General features: G+C 56.3%; 2 protein-coding genes and 1 non-coding gene across 4 annotated transcripts; 2 read left to right on the forward strand and 1 right to left on the reverse strand.

The window, feature by feature from the left end:
* Positions 1-81: 81 nt before the first annotated feature.
* On the forward strand, positions 82-13,164 carry TK1 (thymidine kinase 1). The gene is made up of 7 exons (XM_027974191.3): positions 82-229; positions 353-384; positions 1,438-1,548; positions 4,412-4,505; positions 11,540-11,629; positions 11,924-12,043; positions 12,225-13,164. Exons 1-7 carry the CDS (start codon positions 164-166, stop codon positions 12,426-12,428), a joined length of 717 nt encoding a protein of 238 aa, XP_027829992.1. The 5' UTR covers positions 82-163; the 3' UTR covers positions 12,429-13,164.
* On the forward strand, positions 6,977-7,048 carry TRNAS-GGA (transfer RNA serine (anticodon GGA)). The gene has a single exon. It is a non-coding gene; the product is annotated as a tRNA-Ser (tRNA).
* A 1,014-nt stretch (positions 13,165-14,178) lies between the features above and the next one.
* On the reverse strand, positions 14,179-17,972 carry SYNGR2 (synaptogyrin 2). Of its 2 annotated transcripts, XM_027974188.3 has the most exons (4): positions 17,845-17,972; positions 15,773-16,010; positions 15,285-15,424; positions 14,179-15,204 (listed from the first exon to the last, which is right to left on the reverse strand). In XM_027974188.3, the coding sequence occupies exons 1-4, from the start codon at positions 17,941-17,943 to the stop codon at positions 15,007-15,009; spliced, it is 675 nt and encodes a 224-aa protein (XP_027829989.1). In that variant the 5' UTR covers positions 17,944-17,972; the 3' UTR covers positions 14,179-15,006. The 2 variants fall into 2 exon arrangements, with proteins under 2 accessions (XP_027829989.1, XP_027829991.1); XM_027974190.3 differs by lacking the exon at positions 15,285-15,424.
* Positions 17,973-18,799: the final 827 nt, after the last annotated feature.

The raw sequence follows: 18,799 nt of genomic DNA on the forward strand, positions 1-18,799 counted from the left end.
CTCCAGTCCCGCGGCCGCGCGGTGATTGGTTCCGGGACGGCGGCCCCGGCTCCCAATTGGCCCGCGCGCCGGGGATATTTTGTCCTGCGCGGGAACCGGCGGGAGCTTGCAAGGCGGCGGCAGCGGCGCGGAGTGCTCGGTTTGCCAGCTCCCTGAAGGTGCCATGAGCTGCATCAATCTGCCCAATGTGCTGCCAGGCTCCCCCAGCAAGACCCGGGGCCAGATCCAGGTGCGGGCGCCGATGAGAGGTCGGGGTCGGGGTCGGAGTCATGACTGGTTGGTGGGTGGGTGGGTGGGGTCCCCGGGTATCCGTGAGCCCCGGAGCCCGAAGTGACCTCTCCTTTCCTCCTAGGTGATTCTCGGACCCATGTTCTCAGGAAAAAGGTAATGGCCTTACTGGACCGGGATGGCCCAGGACCTCCTCCCCTGCTTCCTTGCTTCTCCTCCAGCCCCCCGGGACGCCGTCCACCCCTGACGCCCCCCACCCCGCCCCGAACCTGCGGCCCCTCTCAGAACACCGGCCCCCCCAGGACATCTCCCGCTGCCCGACCCCCGCTTTCCCGCCCAGAACGTCTCTCCTCCGTGGAATCCATCGCGGAGGAGGCGCTCCTCCCATTTTCGTCAGACCCTTCTCCGCTTGGGGCCATGCAACCACCCATCCTTCCGGGAACTGGTCGTCGTTTGGTCGTCTTTTAGCCCCTCTAAAGCCCCACCTGAAGGGCGTGTGCACGGTGGCCGGGCCCTGAGCGCCCTGCAGTGTTTGTCGCTTCCTTCTAGTGTGACTGTTTCCTTAGATGGCCCAGGAAGGTAGTATGCACACTTCAGAGTCAAGCCACTGGCACCTTCCCTCCCTTGAAGTGATGGACCCAATCCCAGACCGAGGCGGCGCCAGTGAGCTCCCAGTAACTCCTCTGACCCCTTCCTATATGGCCTTGAGGGAGAGCCCTCCAGCTCAAAGCCCTTGTCCACGATGGTGAAGCTCAGGGTGGGCTCATGGACACAGACTTGGTGCTTTCCTTGTTGCACCAAAAAGTTCTGTTAGTTCAGGTTAGGTGAAGAAGTGTGGGGTGAGATGATTTTGGAATGGAATCTGGACCCCTCTCCCCTGCATGTGGTCTTTGCCTCTGCCCACCCCTCCTGTGCCCGTAACCAAATCACTCCTCCAGCCTTTCCCTGGACCCCCTGAGGGCCCTTCCTTGACACCATCCCCATAGAGAATTACTTCCTGCCCAGACATGCTCCTCCCTCCTGGGTCTAGACTGAAACTCTGTGCTGGGGCCCTCTCTCTGTCCTCACAGGTCTTTCCCACACCTTGCCCTGCAACCTTCCCCTCCATGGGTGGGACTCAGGCTGTAGACCCCCAGAAGGCGGTGGGGAACCCAGCTTGAGCTGATGGGGTCTTCCTCGCCCACATTAACCTTGGGCCTTACCTTGCAGTACTGAGCTGATGAGACGGGTCCGTCGCTTCCAGATTGCCCAGTACAAGTGCCTGGTGATCAAATATGCCAGAGACACACGTTACAGCAGCCTCTTCTCCACCCATGACCGGTCAGTCCCTGCCTCTTCCATCCTGTCCCCACACCTTTTGTGAGAAGCCTGGTGTAAATTCACAGAACATACTGTCAGAGTTCTTTAGAGGGGATGGTTAATAATGCTGATGCCTGACAACAAAACATTTAAATGTGCAAACTTTCCTAGTTGCTTGGCATGGTACCCTACAAGTTGGCCTTTCTTGGGACTCTAGCCCAGTGGTTCTTTACCCACTGGAGGTGATTTTGCCTTCTAGAGCCCATTTGTAATGTCTGGAGATGTTTTTAGTTTTTAACCACAGGAGGAGATAAGGGTGTGATGGCAACTAGTCGGTAGAGGAATGCCACTGAACATTCTATGATGCGCAGACCGCCTCATGACAAAGAATAATCCAGCCCCAAATGTCAGTAGTATCTGACCAAGGATACTACTCTTGACCTCCATGGAGGGTGCAGGCTGGTTTTGTTGGCCTGCAGAGTGCATTTTATTTAAATTTTTAGTTGGCTTGTCCTCGACTTCCCGTCATCTCGTGGCCTTTGAGCATCCCCCTTTTATGTTTATCTACCTGCGCCCTGTGGACATTTCAGTCCCCTGCCTGAGGTTGGGAGGTGAAATTTAGTACCATTCCTGCCATTCCGTGCAGCAGATTGGGGCCTGATACTTTGGAGCCTGAGACACTGTTGTCTTCCAGACTTGTCCATCTGAGCCCCCAGCAGCAAGGCCATGCTGTGTGGTTTCAGGGTGGGGGCTTTTTTTTCTATTTTTAAAGGTCAGAGGTGGATTTATTTAGAGAGAAACACACACCACAGACAGAGTGTGGCCCATCTCAGAAGGAGAAAGTGGCCTCAACACAGGGCATGGTTAGTTTTTACGGGCTGGGTAATTTCATAGGCTAACGAGTCGGGTTCTGAAGGCGGGCAGGTGCTGAGGCTTAGAGGGCCCTGGACTCCAAGTTAAGTTAAACGTTGAGTGACGTTTCCCCGACCTGCAGTCTGTTGCAGGTAGGTCATTTACATCTCCAAATTTGCCTTCTCATCCCTAAAACATAGGCCTCCGCCGCATGGGACTCGGGGAGCATCAGGGGAGGACAGTGAGGCAGTAGAGGCAACACTGCGGCTAACAGAAGGGCAGCTTCTGGAGTCTGTTCAATGGGGTGAAATCCAAGCCCTGCCCCAGGGTCACAAACCCTCTCTGACACGGGCTCTAGAGGCCTGGACAAGCCGCAGCCGAGGCCGAGCGCTTGGCAGGGTGACAAAGCTCCAGAGATGCTGCTCTTGCTAGAGATGGAACCAGCTTACTGCCTTGCCTGCTCTCTGGTTTTCTTTATTTGGGGAAGGGCGGGGAATTTAAAATGCAGGAAGTAGTTTCACACTCTTCCCAGAGCTTGAAGCAGGATGACCATAGGGTAACTGGTAAGATAATCACTACGGCATAGTTTTAAAAGTGAAGTAAAAGTTGCTCAGTCGTGTCCAACTCTGTGCCGCCCCTCTGTCCGTGGGAGTTTTCCCGGCAAGAATACTGGAGTGGGTTGCCAGGGATTGAACCCAGGTCTCCTGCCTTGCAGGCAGATTCTTTATGGTCTGAGCCACTCTAGCCGCAAACTGCAGAATCTTCAGGAAGCTCCTAGCCCCTTGCAAGGCTAGTTCAGAGGAGCAGGCAGAAATGGAAACAGGAGAAAATAACATTGTAGAAAAACAGAAACTTTTTAAAAAGAAGACAAAGAACTAGCTTTCCTCTTCCAGAAGGCCTGGCTGTGGGGGCAGGGCGGGATTCACTGAGTCATTTAATGCACTGGAACATTCCCACATGCTGCCTTTTGCTTTCATACTCTGCTGGGTGGGAATCCGCCCTTAGGACCCACGAGGGAGCAGCACGAATGTGGATTTGAATGCCATCTCTGCCTGTTAATAGCTCTGGTCTGTAAGAGGTCCTGTAATCAGCCAGAGGAGTCCAAAGGAGGGAATTCTAGGTCCCTGCCCTGCTGGTTGGTGTTCCCAGCTTATCTCTGCCAGCGCACGGGGCTGCAAGTCTTAGATTCTGGTGCTAATGGTCTGCCCCGGGCCATGGTAAGACTTTCATGGGCCCCTTCCTCTATCAAAAGAAAAAAATTATACTCTATGACTGCATTGCTAGAAAGACAAAAATAATTCAGAGTCACATTCTGATTTTTTAATTTATTTTTATTTTTTGTTGGGCTGGATTGCCCTTGCTGTTCAGGTTTCTCTCTAGGTGAGATGAGCGAAGGCTTCTCTCGAGTTGTGGTGAGCAGGCTTTCCACTGGGGTGGCTTCTCTTGTGGCCCACGGGCTTCAGACGCTGTAGCTCCCAGGCTCCAAAGCACAGGCTCAGTAGCTGTGGCACCCGGGCTTCGCTGCTGTGCAGCATGTGGGATCTTCCAGGATCAGAGCTCGAACCTGTGCCTTCTCCACTGGCAGGCAGATTCTTTACCACTGAGCCACCAGGGAAGCCCCTTATTCTGATTTTTAAAAGAGAAGTAAAACATTTCATTCATCCCCAAAGCATCATGGGCCCTGGACACTGTACCTCATGAATTAACCCCTTCTGTGCCCCTCCCCTCCCCTTACACACACAGAGAAGAGCTTGCCATCCAGGTTGACCTTTACATTGGGCATTACTAATTTCCAGTCCAAAGCGTAAAGTGAAATAGCTCATGTTGATTAGCTGGTTTTCTGAAGAAAGACCTTTACTGTCCTTCCCAGATGCCTTCCCACGGGCCCTAACTTCTCAAAGCTCTGGGCAGATGGCTTGACCTGCTTTGCAAGGAGAGGGTGGTCGTGAGGGCTCTTCCCTAGCCCCTCATCTTGGTTCCTGGTCTCCTCGGGCTCCCCTGCCTTGCCCACACTCTGGCTTTCTGTCCCCAGGAACACCATGGAGGCCCTGCCAGCCTGTCTGCTCCGGGACGTGATCCAGGATGCCCAGGGCGTGGCTGTCATAGGCATCGACGAAGGGCAGTTTGTAAGTTGACTTGTCCTGACATTGCTCTTCCTATGAACCCCTTTTTCCTCTGCTTGTTTGGAGGTTATTGGTTCTATTTCTGATCTTTAAGTAGGTAAATATTGTTAAGTTAATTTGCTTTAACTAGTATCTGAAAACACTTTGAATTTCCCTTACTGCTTTCTGTATTACTGAGTTGTTTTCTTTTTTTTTAAACATTTATTTATTTGGCTGCTTGGGTCTCATTCAGTCTTCATTGCAGCATGAGGGATCTAGCTTCCTGACCAGAGATCAAACCTGGGCCCCCTTCATTGGGAGCACAGACTTTTAGCCACTGGACCACCAGGAAAGTCCCTCTGTTACCGTTCATGGAACTTATTATACCTTAAAAAAAAAAATTACGATGAACAAAAAAATTTGATTTCTCAATACCAGAAAGAAGGGTTTGGTTTGGTTTGGCTCAATGATGCTTCTTGCCTTTTTTTTTTTTTTTACTATTTATTTATTCATTTGACAGCACCACGTCTTAGTTGCGGCGTGTGGGATCTAGTTTCCTGACCAAGGACTGAGCCCGGGCCTCCTGCATTGGGAGCATAGAGTCTTACCCGCTGGACCACTGGGGAAGGGTCCCTCTTGCTTGTTCTTTATGGGTTTATTTTTCCTCCTACAGAAATACATCCTTTAGTAGTTCTTACAGCCAGGCTGTGTCGGTGGGAAGCTCTCCGTCTTGATGTGAAAATGGCTTTGTTTAGTTTTCTAGTTTTAGCAGGGTGGCACGTGCCCAGTGTTTCCCCTTATTGCTTTGGAAAAGCAGCAGCCCTGCGCCTTAGAGCTCAGGAGAAGGCTTCTCTGATCCCTTTCCTGGGCCGGGAGCCTGTCTGTTCTTTCTCAGAACAGTGTGGTCCAGAGAGGTCTTGTTTGTATTTATCCTGCTTTATACTGGGTGTGGCTTACTTAACAATCTACTCTTGAGTTTTTCGTTTGTTTTTGCTTTATTGGAGTACAGTTGATTTACAGTGTATTAGTTTCAAGTGTCCAGCAAAGTGAATCAGTTATATGTGTACATACATCCACTCTTTTTTATTGACTCTTTTTCCATATAGGCCATTACAGAATATTGAGTAGAGTTCCCCGAGCTATGCAGTAGGTCCTTGCTAGTTATCTGTTTTATATATATAGTGTGTATATGTCAATCCCAATCCCCTAATTTATCCTCGCCCACCTCATGAGTGATATCATTTGGTATCTGTCTTTCTCTGGCTCCAGGTCCATTCACGTCGCTGCGAGTGGCATTATTTTGTTCTTTTTTAATGGCTGGGTAATACTCCATTGTATATACGTACCACATTTTCTTTAGCCATTCATCTGTTGATGGACATTTGGATGCTTTTGTTTGAGAATCAAGAATCAATTCTGTAACTTCCGTTTGTCTTTCTGGAAACCTCTTTTTAAAGTTGTTTCCAGCTCACTCTGCATCCAAGTCATTAGGAGTGTGTTCTCTGGCTGAGCTTGTGGGTTGTCTCTTGTGATCTTAGTTTCTCTCCAGCGTTTTTGCAGTGTTTTATTTCTTCAAGTGTGTCTTGAATGGATGAAACTAAAACTCCCGAGGGAGTTTACTTCAACCCCCACATCCACCCATTACGTTAGGTAACGTGAGCGCCTATGACAAATGTATATCAAGTCATCAGTGGTGGGATGGCCTGCCAGTGAGGCTCCTGTCTTCACACGTGACTTCCAAGATCAGTCCGGTAGCTGCATGCTGACAGTAGAGAGGAGACAACCCGGAGGTCCCAAGAACCTAGTGGGTCCCTGGGTGGTTTCCATGTGCTGGGGTCCACATGCGTGCCTTGCCTCTGCTGCCTCCTCACCTCTGGAGTTTTGGCATATGGTTCCCTTATCTGTACCTTTGGTCCAGTGCTGTGCCCTGGAGGAAGAGGAAATAGAAAATTAAGGAAATACTTTTCTTTGTTAGGTGAGTGGTTAGCAATCTGCCTGCCCTGCCTTCCAGGTCCCAGGGCAGGGTGGAGCCAGTGGCTTGGGCTGTAATGTCCTATAGGGATGTCTCAGGCTCTGTTATGGTGATCACAGCTCCATGCTTTCCTCCCACCTGAGACTGGGGATCCTCTATCCCCACCCTGGGTGTATCTTTCGGTGTGTGCCTTCTGGAGATGGACTACCAGCTGCCCGGACCTGCTCCGGGAGCCAGGCTGCATCCGTCTATTCACCCACCTTGTTGTGACCACTCCATCTCTGACCTCAAAGATGGTCAGCTTGCTTCTGAACACAGCTGTGTCTTAGCTGGCCTCTTCATGCACACACACACGTACACTTCTGTTATCATTTGTGGCTTCATGGTGGAGGGACTTGGGGTAAGAGGGGCTTCAGGGTGAGAACAGGGCTGCAGCTCTTCCCTTTCTCTTCTAGACTCTGATCTCCAGAAGGCTCTGGGGAGCCTGGGTCGATTTTGGGGGGTGGCTCTCAGAACAAAAGCTTCCCTGGTGGCTCAGAGGTTAAAGCGTCTGCCTGGAATGCAGGAGACCCAGGTTCGATCCCTGGGTAGGGAAGATCCCCTGGAGAAGGAAATGGCAACCGACTCCAGTACTCTTGCCTGGAGAATCCCATGGAGGGAGGAGCCTGGTAGGCTACAGTCCATGGGGTCACAAAGAGTCGGACATGACTGAGCAACTTCACTTTCTTTCACTTTCTTTCTTTCTCAGAACAAGGAATGTGAGCTTTGGGGAGGCTCTCCCGTCCTTCAGGCCCAGTGTGTGCCTGCTTACCACTCTGCTCCCTAGCTGTAAGTAAAGTGTCTTTTCAGGGCTGAGCTGGACACCCTGGCAGGGACCTTCCTCTCCTGACACCTCCTTGGTTGAGAGCCAAGTGCCCTGGTTTGGAGCTGGTGGGCCACCGGACCCCCAGTTCTGTTCCCTGTTTCTATGGCTGCTTCCTCTGGCCAGTGAGTCACAGCTGAGTTTCCATCACAAGTATTTATTAAACGCCCTATAGAAACATCGCCAGTCTTCTGTTCTATCCTCACCCCTGTGGGTCTTGCTTAGCAAGAAGTCTGGAGGCTGTCTCTCAACGTGGGACCCGACAAAAGGACTGCCCTTCCCTTCTTTCATCCTTCCTGTGCAGACGGGTTGTCGGGGAGGGGTGTGTCTGAAGTCCCCAAGCTATCAGCTGAGGGTACAGTGATAGGTGGGGAGCTGGCTCCTGGGCACGCCAGCCTCGCGGTGTCACTGAGTGCCGGTCTTATCTCTATTTTACCACAAGTAGGAAGGGGGGTCATCTAGGAAAAGTCAGGAAGGGCTATACCTAAGAAGAAAGTCCATAATTGACTACTAACGTCTTCTGTCCAGAGACTACCAGGAATAGCCCCAGAACTGAACAACTGGGGATTGTAGTTGCAGGGAGAAACTGGCATGAGAACTGGGGGGATGTGGGTGAGGGCTTGGTTATTAGGAAATGGGGGCGGCGTTGGGTCATTCCTGGGAGGGTTTTGGAGGCCGGTTTGGCTCTTGATTTGGTGTCCTAGGAAGGGTGATGATTCTGACCAGCATCTTAAATGTCACCTGTAGGGAGGGTGGACCAGGAGGCCGAAGCAGCAGGGGTCACTCCTTTAGCCAGGAGGGGGGGACATTTGGTACCCCATAGCCTAAGTGATGCTTACGTTCTATCCGCGCTCAGACATGGTTAGGGAGGGGTCTGGTTTGTTTGTTTTGACCATGCCACACAACGTGTGGGATCTTAGTTCCTGGACTAGGGATTGAACCTGGGTCTATGGGAGTGAGAGCTCTGAATCCTAACCACTGGACCCCCAGGGAATTCCCTAGAAGGGGTCTGGTTTTGTCCTGTGTGACTGGGCCAGAAGCTCATGAAACTAACTCTATGAAATCAGTTGTATGAAATTCTGTTCAGCACAGCAACCCCAAGGCCCACTGTGAGTGCAGGCAGCTCCTGCTGCTGGCCTGCCCTTCTCTTTCGCTGCCCAGAAAAACAAAACAAAAATCACAGAACATCTTGGTCTGGATCCTTCTAGTCTCTGTACGTATATATCTATTTATAGATCGGGTTCATATCACGTGTTGTGACCGTCTTTCCACATCAACAGACACCTATCCTTATGAATGTACCGTGTCTTGCATGACCCGGCCCCTTGGGTATGGCACTTAAAGGCTGTGATGCACATGTGAGTGGACATTGGGCTGTCATCTGGTGTACTGGGGTTTATTTGGTGTATTGGAATCACTGAAAAACAGAGGGGCTGGAAAGAAAGTGGGGTGAAGTTCCCAGGCAGGAGTGTGTTCCAGATCAGGGGCTTTGGCCTGGTCAGCCGGAAGGACTTCAGCATTCACCCTGGGAGAACCTGGAAGCCGCCCAGGACGGTCGTCTGCTGGAGGGGCATGGATGGACTGCAGGAGCGGGGCGGGGACTGCTGGGTCTCTGCAGACATCCCCCGTGGAGGGCCGGGGGCGGGGGCTGCACACACATATTCTGCTCTGACTGCCTTTCTCTTTTCTTTCTGGGTGGCTGACATTTTCCCTGTATTTCTCCTTTTGTAAAGAGCCTCCTCGTGGTTTGTCTTTCCTCTAGGTCATGTGATATAACCAGCGCCACTTTGTCACATGCTGTAAATAATTCTTCCTGGTTTATTTGCCTCTGGATTTGTCTGGGCGTCTCATTTAGTCTTTACCATTCGTGGTGGAGCGGCTGGATCCTTCACTGTCACATCCTTTGCCCTGTCCCCTCTTGTGGCCTCTGCAATCTTCAACGCCAGCCAGGCTGCTAGGAAGCGAGGTCTCCGCCTGGGCAGGGCTGGGGTGCTTCCTTCGAGCGTCACGAGGCTGCCACCTCTGGGCAACATGACGACAAGGGCGAATCTCCTTCCTGGCTGCCTGACCTCCGCTTCCGCCGCTTTCGGTCCTACCCGCCCCCATCATACCTCGTTCAGGAAGCGGCTCTCGGCAGGTCAGCCCTGGTGCTGGGCCGGCAGATGAACCACATGGGCAGGCTTGTCAGTGTCAAGAAACCCCACCTGTTGCTTCTTTTCTCGCTGGATCCCCTGTGGTGATCATTTTTGTCTCCCAAGAAAACTCTGCATTTGCTAGGTCCTCTGAAGTCCTGCTTTAAATGTAGCCTGTATTGGGGTCTCTGGCTGCTCTAATGTGCACTGCAGACCAGGCAGTTTAAACCACAGACATTCATTTCCTACAGCTCTGGAGGCTGGGAGCCCAAGATCAAGGTGTGGGCAGGGCAAGTTCCCCTGAGGCCGCGAGGGAGAGTCTGTCCCAGCCGGTCCCCTCGGCGTGCAGGTGGCCATCTGCTCCCTGCCTCTTCACATTCGTCTTCTCTGTCTGTCCCTGGGTCCAAGTTTCCCCTTTTCGCGAGGACACTATTCCTACTGGAGTGAGGCCCACCCTACACGCCTACTTTAACTGGATGACCTCTGCAAAAAGGTCACATTCTGAGGTATTGGGGGTCAGGGTTTCAGCATAACAATTAGGGGTGGGTGGGAGGGTTCACAAGTCAACCCATAATATAACCTAAAAAAATGAGTGGCGATAGAAACAAATGTCAGTAAGGTGGTTGGTTACCAGTGGGCCTTCTGCGATGTTGCAGACAACGTGGGCAGCTCTGACTGTACCTTGGATCATTCAGGAACCCCTGCTGGGCAGCTCTGACTGTACCTCGATCATTCAGGAACCCCTGCTGCAGGCCCTGGGTTCAGTGTTTGGGCAGAGAGTGGGGTGGCATGTGAACAGGGCGCAAAGTTCAGGTGGAAGAACTGAGCTCTCTGACCGCGGGCATCACTGTAGCAGGCAGGGTGGAGGACCCCTCGCGGTCCCCAAACCCTGGTGTGGAGGGACCATGTCTGGACAGGGAAGGTAAGATGAAGAAGGTGCTCCTCCCAGGGTGGTTCTGCTCTCAACCTTCCCCGTGGATTTCTGGCAGTGTCTAGAAACAGTTTTGTTTGTGACAATGGGGGTCGGGTCGGGGCACTGGCCGACAGGTCCTTACAGGCTAGCGGCTGCATTTCTGTGACCTGTGACAAGTCCTTTAGAGAAAAGGAGGGGCCTCACCTAGAGCCAGGCTGGAGCCTAGGGGTGGGAGGTGCCATTTCCATAGTGCAGGCTCGGCAGACCCTGCAAACCCTGCAAACCCTGCAGAGGCCAGTCAGATCTGGCTTTGGTGAATCCTGCTGGAACTGGTTTGGGTTCTCTAAGCCCTGTCCTGGTCCTTGTCTGGGTGAGCCCTCGGGTTTTGTAACTACGCATCTCCACGAGTAGCTTGGAGAGAGACCCTTTGCCCAAACACTGGAACTCCCCACTTCATCCAACCCACAGACCAGATAGATGATTGACCAGTGAAAGGTCACCAAAGGATTTGTTTAAGTAGTGGCCCCTTGGGCCACTTGAAATGAAATTTGATTTACCAAGTAAGGACTTCCCACGGGTGGTGTGTTGAGCCATCCTGCTCTGTAAGTGGCCAGTGGAACTCCTGCCCCTTCTCCAGGCATCACACGGCACATTATGTTTAAAAGAAGAAAAAAATAAAAGCAAACACACAGAGCCTGCCTCTCAGCCAGATAGCATATGTAATAAATTATTTGCGTGTCCTTAATCCTTAAACATCGCCAGGGGCCTTCCTTGCCTTTTCCTGGGCTCAGGAACATGAAGTCATTGCCAGGGTCACAGCTAATGGGTCCAACGGAGAACCTGGTTCAAGCCTGAGGCAGCGGATCCAAGCTTTGGTCCACTGCAGTGGCAGACGGCCTCTCCACCTGGGTTGCATCACCCTGGTGGCAGTTCCAGGCGCCTAGCCTGGAGCGCAGCCTGGCTCTGCTGTGGAAAGTTGGTGCGATGGGGGAGTGAGTCGGGAAGCTGTGGATGTGCAGGCCGTGTACCAGATGGGAGGGCTGGCGCGGCCTTGTTCTCAGCTCCACGTGGATGCAGGTAGCTGTAGCTCCTGGGCCTGGCAGCGTGTCTGCAGCTCCTGGAAGGGGCTGCCCAGGGCGGAAGCTCACTCCCTCCTCCGCCTCTCACCCTTTCCTCTAGTTCCCTGACATTGTGGAGTTCTGCGAGAACATGGCCAACTCAGGGAAGACCGTCATCGTGGCTGCACTGGATGGGACCTTTCAGAGGAAGGTGAAGTGTCTGGTCCAGGTCTTGGGGTGGGACCGGGGACAGAGGCCCAGGCAGCGCACAGAAATGGACAGCCCAGGGCGCCCTTGATGCCCACACCATGCCTAAGCCCAGGCACTCAGGCCAGCCAGTCCCAGCTCCCTGGGGTGCCCCTGACTCCACCTGCCTAGGGCAGGTGCTCTGGGGAAAGGCAAGGTCCAGGCTTAGTTTCCTGGCTTCAGGGGTGTGAGTCAGGGTCTCCAGGAAAAGCCCACCCGGCGAAATGAGTGTGCACTCCTCTTTCTGTGGATTGTACAGGCTTTTGGGACCATCCTGAACCTGGTGCCCCTGGCAGAGAGCGTGGTCAAGCTGACGGCGGTGTGCATGGAGTGCTTCCGAGAGGCCGCCTACACCAAGAGGCTGGGCGTGGAAAAGGAGGTAGCTGCCCCCTGCCTTCTCCAAGGGATGGGCGGGTGGGGGGCAGGGAGGGGCGCCTACACCTAGAGGCTGGGTATGGAGAAGGAAGTAGCCGCCCCCTGCCTTCTCCCAGAGGCGAGGGGTGGGGCGCTGCGCCCCAGCCCCGCTCAGTCCAGGCGCTTCCTGTCGCACCGCACGTCAGGTCGAGGTCATTGGAGGAGCAGACAAGTACCACTCTGTGTGCCGCCTGTGCTACTTCAAGAAGCCCTCGGGTCAGCCCGCCGTGCTGGACAGCGAAGAAAATAAGGAGAACTGCCCGATGACACTGGGAAAGCCCGCGGAGGCCGCGGGAGTCCGGAAGCTGTTTGCCACTCATCAGATCCGGCAGTGCAGCCAGGCCAACTGAGGCACTGGCCCCTCGCTGGGGCGGGCGCTCACCCGCCACCTGCTCCCCCCACTCGCCCGCTGTCGCCCCCTGGCGGATGCCGGGCCTTCTTGGAGGAGGAAGTGGCGGGGGGCGGGGTTGGGGCGGGTAGAGGTTTCACCACCAGCAGTTGGCCTGCTGCTGCGCCCTTTCCCAGGCCAAGGAGGCGGCTGGTGGTCTGCACTGCACACTTCCCTCCTTGCCTGCCCACCAGCTTTTCTCAGTTCCCATCCCGGCTGCGGGGCGGCTGCGGGGCGATCGCAGTCTCCCCAAGCCGGAGCTGGCCGCCCTATGGGGCGGGGTCTGGCCGCTGCAGCCATCCCTCTTGGGGTGAGGCCAAGCCGCAAGCTGCTGTGACATCGGCGTCGCCGGCTTCTTCCCCGTTTGTGGCGTTTGCTGTTGAGTTTCTGTTCTCACTGGGAAGTCCATATCCCAGCACCTCTGGCTCAGCGTGGGCCTCTTCCCACGCAAAGACTTGGTCCCTCTGCCTGGGATGGGCTCCTGGCTGCCCCTGGGGATGGCTGGACTTCTTATTTCCTTTGGGGCTGAAAGCCCTTCCTGATCTGGCGATCATTTTCTCCGGAATTACAGCTTCTCCCATGTGGGTGACACTCACCCTGCTCTGGGGCTCAGCTCCCAGGGGCTTGTTTTCTAAGGAGGTGGGGGCTGTGTGTATGTGGAACTGATAACTAATATTAAAATCTATTGGTTGGTAAAAGCCTATTTCTCTTTTAACTGTCTGGGATTCCCCGGGTCTCACTATAGACACCTCTGACATGATTCAGGTATGGGGATTTCCTTTCAAATCTTTTTCTAGTACTCCTGACCCCTTAACCACAAATCTTTTTAACTGAGATATGAGCATCAAGTGTTCTAACAGGCATGTTTGCCTGCTCTTCTGCCTGGGAGGGTTTCAGGTCAAGATGAGTGGATGCAGGAGCCTGGGGCTTGGTTGGAAAGATGAAGCCTTGGTCTGTGCTGCCAGCTGGGGCTGTGAGGTCAGGTTTTATTTTGTGAAACAGACACTTGACAGTTCAGGAGCCAGGAAGACCAGCTCTGCCGTGCCTTGGGAAACGGGCTGTGGACAGCTTATGGGAAGGTGAGGGTGCTCCAGGGTGGGGTGGGCCTGGGCTGTGTGTTCCAGATGGGGCCCCAGTTCCCCACCCTTACCCCAGCTTCTCCCTCTCACTGGCTTGTGGCAGGTTACAGAGGTGCAGTACCACGGTCAGACCATAATCCCCAAACCCTATTAATTTTTACTTGGGGTCTTGAAACTATTGGGGTCCACTTTTGACAGCTCCCTCTCACTGCTCGAAAGGGGAAGCCCAGAGTTGCCTCGTGGGCCCTGGCCTCCTGCCTGAGGGGAGCTCGTTCCCTGGCGTGGGCTGGGCAGTTAGGTCGGCTCCCCAAGGGTCTGAGATGGGCTGCAGGGGTTCTGAGTCCTGTCTACAGGAAGCAGAGGACCCTTGCCCCTCCAGGGGCATGCCAGGACCCTGGCAAGGCGGCCCAGGAAAGCTGTGTTGTTTACAAGCTGAGCACAGTTGCTATTTTAAGATGCTGATGGAGGGCAGCGTGAGGCATGAGACCCCAGGCGGGGTGGGGGTGGGGGGAGTTGCTGGGCTGTGGAGGGGCAGGTTGCCACAACTTAGGTTCCAGAAGGCCTCAGTTGCAGCTTGCACCTTGCACCTCGGTGGAACTGGGAGAGGCCCCACTAATGACAATGGAGACTATGAATGAGAAAACCATTTATTCCATCTCCAGAATTAGTCTAACAGAATCCCAGGGTGCTGTGCGTCCTTCCCCCAAGGCTTTGTAATATACATTCAGAGCAGTCTTGGGGCTGTGGGTGCGTCCGGTACCTCCTGACAGACCTGGGATATTTACATAAAGCTGGGTGTTGTCAGGCAAAGCCCCTCCCTGTGGCCACAGGGCGGGATCAGAGACAGGGTCCCCCGGGGTGGGCACCAGCCCTGCCCCTCGGCTGCCAGGAAGGTGACCCAGAGGCACTGGCACAGAGTGTGACCACAGGTCCAAGCGAGCACACACTTCAGCAGTGAGCACAGCCAGCCGCCCACAGAGCAGGCAGGGGGCTGGGGCGGAACAAACCTGAGTGAGGAGGGAAGGAGCCCCGGCCCAGTGCCCACAGCAGGAGAGAGAAGGCCCCGCAGCCTCGTCTTTGGCAGAGAACCCGAAATGGCTGCCGCCACCGGTGCCTGGACATAGGCCCGGCTCCCGGGCTGGGGAGAGGCTAAGGCACTTGTCGAAAGAGCATGTCGGGCGCCTGGAGCTATTCCCGGTGGGGATGCCGGTCATTAAAAGCAACAAAATGTGTCTAGCTAAAAACCCTTTCCTAAAAAATGCCCTCGAGGAGTGGTGGGTAAAGCCCTTGGGGCACAGGCACTTCAGGGCTCTCTCTCCAGGCCCTGTGTCAGTTCGGACAGGCGCCAGGTGCATAGAGAGGGGCCAGAGGCTCTAGGAGCCAAGCCCTGGGGGAGGAGCCGGGGAGGAGGGGAGGCCCCCCAGGCACTCTCCTCCCTCCCCAAACTGTCCTGGCTGCAGCTCAGTACACAGGGGGCGGCTGGTAGCCCTCGGTGCTCTCGGCATTCTGGGTGAAGGGCGGCTGCTGGTAGGTGTCCGCAGGCATGCCTGGGTAGGAGGCGTAGGCCGTGCTTGGGTCCGGAGTGGGGTCCACGTAGTTCTGGATGAATTCGTCCACTCCAGCCTTGTAGCGCTGGTAGGCCAGGAAGGCCAGCAGGCCCTGCAGGGAGCCCCGAGGTTTGGGTTCCTCAGCCCTGCACCACCCTTCACCAGAGACACCAGGACCCTGGGTCCACTTACCCAGGAGAAGATGGAGAAGAAGCTGAAGGTGATGGCCGCCCGGGCTGAGTCGGCTCCTACAAGCACATCGTTCACCTTGGTGGCCGCCCACTGATTGGTGAGGAAGCAGAAGCCAACGAACCACAGGAAGGTCCAGAGAGCTGGGGCGAAGGCCGGGAGGGGAGGGTTAGCTCCACAGAGGGGCAGGAGGACAGGGGCCCCCTGGGAGCGAGAAGCCTCCAGGGGTGTAGAAGTGTGCTGATTCAGAAGCTGGGCTGGGGACAGGACGCTATCTCTGGGGCTCTGCTCCAAGCCCCACTCAGCTCCAGGGGATTTCAGCAGACGGTTAGAAATCCTTGTGTGCCAGCCTGACCGTGGGTGAGGTCAGGAAACCCGGGGCTGCTCCCACCCCTCCCCAGCCTGCAGTCACAGCCCCCTAGAGCTTCTGGGAACACTGCTGCTCCCGTTCACCCCAAGATCAAGTGGAGGTGCAGCCAGCTGGCCGATACCTGAGAAGAGCAGGTCACCAATGACCAGGTACTTGCGGTCAGTGGCATTGCTGATCTGGGGGAAGTAGATGTCGACCACGAAGAAGAAGGCTGAGGCCAGGAAGGCCAGCACCCCAATGGCGCTGCCGTAGCGGCACGCATCCTCGTTGCGGTTGAAGACGCAGTACTGCTGCTGGGAATCATGGGTGTTGCTGTAGCCCTCGCCGAAGATGCATGAGAACACGATCAAGGCGAAGACCTGAGGAGGAGGCAGGGGAAGGGCTGCGTGCATGCCACCCTCGTGGGCCACACCTCCAGGCAGCACAGGGAGCGGGACCCTGATGGGAGGGGACACTGGCCTCCCCGCTCCTGCTGTTCCCCTGCTGGAGGTCGGTGACCCAGCCTTTCCTGAACTTGGGGATCGAGTCCCCTCCCCACTCCCTTCTCCAGACATCTGTTATAAGGGGCATGGATTCCTGGACTGAGGACAGTGGGGAGTGCAGGGGGATCTCCTGGGAGGGCACTGCCCACCCCGCTGTCTGCCTGGGGGATGGCTCTGCCTGACCACTCCCACTTGTGAGTTTTAAGCAGGATGGCTCACAAAGTCAGAGTAACCCAAGCTTGGAGTCTCACCCCCTGATCACCACCTGCCTGAGTCACCTCTCCAGCGCCCAGCCTCTGCCTGAACACCCAGTGATGGAGAACTCCTCCCACTTCAGGAAAACCATGCCTCTGAACTGAAACTGTGTCCCCAGACTGCCAACTCCCACAGCCCCCTCCAACTCTTCCCTGCTCCAGGCTGGGCTCCCCAGTTTGACCAGTTTTCCTCCTACAAAGAATTCTGGGCTCTTTGGCATCCTGGCCCCTGGCCTCCCAGGGAATCCCTGTTGGCTTCTGCCCATAGCTGGTCCTACCCACACAGGCACCTCAGGTGGGTCTGCCCAGCAGGCTTGTGGACATAGCTCTGTACTCAGACCCTGGAGGCACTGGGGTAGGGGGTCAAGAGGGTGCAGCACCCACAACTCTGGGAGGGGCTCCAGGCCCTTGGGAACAGCCTCACATCACCTGTCTCCACCCCAAACTGAAAGGCTACCGCCCAACCCCGCCGTATGTGAGTCTGGACACCTGGCTCCCTCTGGGACTAGCCCAGACCTCTCCCCCGCCTGCCCTGCCTGTCTGCACAAGGCCCTCTCAATAGGCTCCGGAGCTGGCAGTCACAAGCCCCACCCCCAGCTGGAGATGAAGCCGGAACTCTGGATGCTGGGAGCAGTGTGCCAGCCTGACTCCTGGCACTGCCATCCCGAAACATGGGCATCTGCTCCTGGGGTCAGACCCCCCGGGTCAGGCAGAGTGCGGATGAGGGTGTCACCAGGGCAACTCACAGGGCTCCAGCCCAGGCAGGTGCGGGTGGCTACCTTAGGCCCAGTCCTCTCCCTGTGGGCTCCCTAACACCTTGTCCAGCTTTGAGCTCTGGTTGTCCAAGTGCAGGGGACCTCCCACCAAGCCCCTGCCCCAGTAACCTGGTGCTGGAGCGGCTCACCCAGCTCAGGGGAAGGGGCACAGACTACGGTCACTTGACCTTGGGTGGGGAAGCAGACCCATGGGCTTCTTTTGAGTGGAGGACAGGCTCTGTTTCAGGGAGGCCAAGCCTTCCCCCGAAACCCCCTGCACCCCACGTGGCTTCGGAAAGCCCCCCTCCGGATGAATTCCCCCAGGCTGGGAGTCGCGGCATGCTGGCCACCTGTCCTGGAGCCGCCTCAAACTCCTCCCACTGCCAGCAGGGCGATGGGCCTGCTCCCGGCGGCGCCTCCCGGGCCACCCGGTGCCCGGGCCCGGAGGTGGGGGTGGCAGGGCCCGGGGTGGGGGGCGGCAGGGATCGGAGTAGGGGGGCCGGCGGGGCCCCGGGGTGCGGGTGGTGGTGAGCGGCTGCAGGGTCCCGGGCCCCGCTCGCCCGCCCCGCGCGCGCCGTTCCCACCCCCGGGCCTCGGCCGCTGCCACCTGTCGCGCTCTCAGGCGCGCGGAGGCCCCCTCGCCCTCGCCGCCCCCGGCCTGACGACGAAGTAGGGTCCCCGCGGCCCCGCACCCCGGCTCACCAAGCACACGGCGCGCACCAACACCTGCGGCTGCGTCACGAAGCGTCGCAGGTCAAAGGAGCCGCCCGCCCTGGGCGCGCCGTACGCCCCGCTCTCCATGTTGCCGTCGCCGCCGCCGCCGCCGCCGCCACCGCCGCCGCGGACCGCCGAGGAGCCAGGCGGCCTCCCCGCCCCCGACTCGACTCCTCCCCGGGGGGCGTGGCCAGAGCCGCCCCAGGGACCGAGGGCAAAGTGCCGCCCAAGGCGAGCGGCGGTGCCGAGGGGGCCGCGGGGCCCCGACGGCCTGGCCTGGCTTGGCCTGGCCTGCGCTGCCAGCGACCGAAATCAGTCCAGCGGCCGCCGGCTCATTGTCCAGCCCATGTCTCGGCCGGGTTCTCGTCCCTCTGCGATGCTGGCCCGCAGAGCTGCTGGAAAGGGTTCAGAGAGTCCCTGGGAAGAGAGGGTCGCAAGGAGGGCTCGCCCCTCTGCTCCAGCCACTCTTTGCCCTTGCATCCCCGCCTCCTCCTTCAGGAATCTCCGCTAGACGTCCGTCTGGGTCCCACCTGTCCACGACCCAGGCTCCTATGCACCCTCTTTCTTCTCCCCTGTTCTACCCCGGCCCCGGGGCCACAGTCTGGACCCCTCCCCGCCTGGTCACTCTTTCCTCCTCTCTGGAGCTAAGCCTGCGAGGGGGTCGAGACCACAGTTCAGTTCAGGTGCTTAGTCGCGTCCGACTCTTTGCGACCCCATGAACCGCGGCACACCAGGCCTCCCTATCCATCACCAACTCCCGGAGTTTACTCAAACTCATATCCATTGAGTCAGTGATGCCATCCAACCATCTCATCCTCTGTTGTCCCCTTCTCCTCTTGCCTTCAATCTTTCCCAGCATCAGGGTCTTTCCAAATGAGTCAGTTCTTCGCATCACGTGGCCAAAGTACTGGCGTTTCAGTTTCAACATCAGTCCTTCCAATGA

This window comes from Ovis aries, chromosome 11, assembly GCF_016772045.2.
Source record: "Ovis aries strain OAR_USU_Benz2616 breed Rambouillet chromosome 11, ARS-UI_Ramb_v3.0, whole genome shotgun sequence".
Lineage (NCBI taxonomy): Eukaryota > Metazoa > Chordata > Mammalia > Artiodactyla > Bovidae > Ovis > Ovis aries.

What these genes read in the sequence shown, in the direction of transcription:
- TK1 (XM_027974191.3), top strand. Translation starts at nt 164, where the DNA reads ATGAGCTGCATCAATCTGCCCAATGTGCTGCCAGGCTCCCCCAGCAAG. An exon ending in AGACCCGGGGCCAGATCCAG is followed by an intron (nt 230 to 352) that starts GTGCGGGCGCCG and finishes CTTTCCTCCTAG; the next exon opens with GTGATTCTCGGACCCATGTT. An exon ending in CTCTTCTCCACCCATGACCG is followed by an intron (nt 1,549 to 4,411) that starts GTCAGTCCCTGC and finishes TTCTGTCCCCAG; the next exon opens with GAACACCATGGAGGCCCTGC.
- SYNGR2 (XM_027974190.3), bottom strand. Translation starts at nt 17,943, where the DNA reads ATGGAGAGCGGGGCGTACGGCGCGCCCAGGGCGGGCGGCTCCTTTGAC. An exon ending in TGGTGCGCGCCGTGTGCTTG is followed by an intron (nt 16,011 to 17,844) that starts GTGAGCCGGGGT and finishes CCTCCTCCTCAG; the next exon opens with GTCTTCGCCTTGATCGTGTT. An exon ending in TGGTGACCTGCTCTTCTCAG is followed by an intron (nt 15,205 to 15,772) that starts GTATCGGCCAGC and finishes GGCTCCCTGCAG; the next exon opens with GGCCTGCTGGCCTTCCTGGC.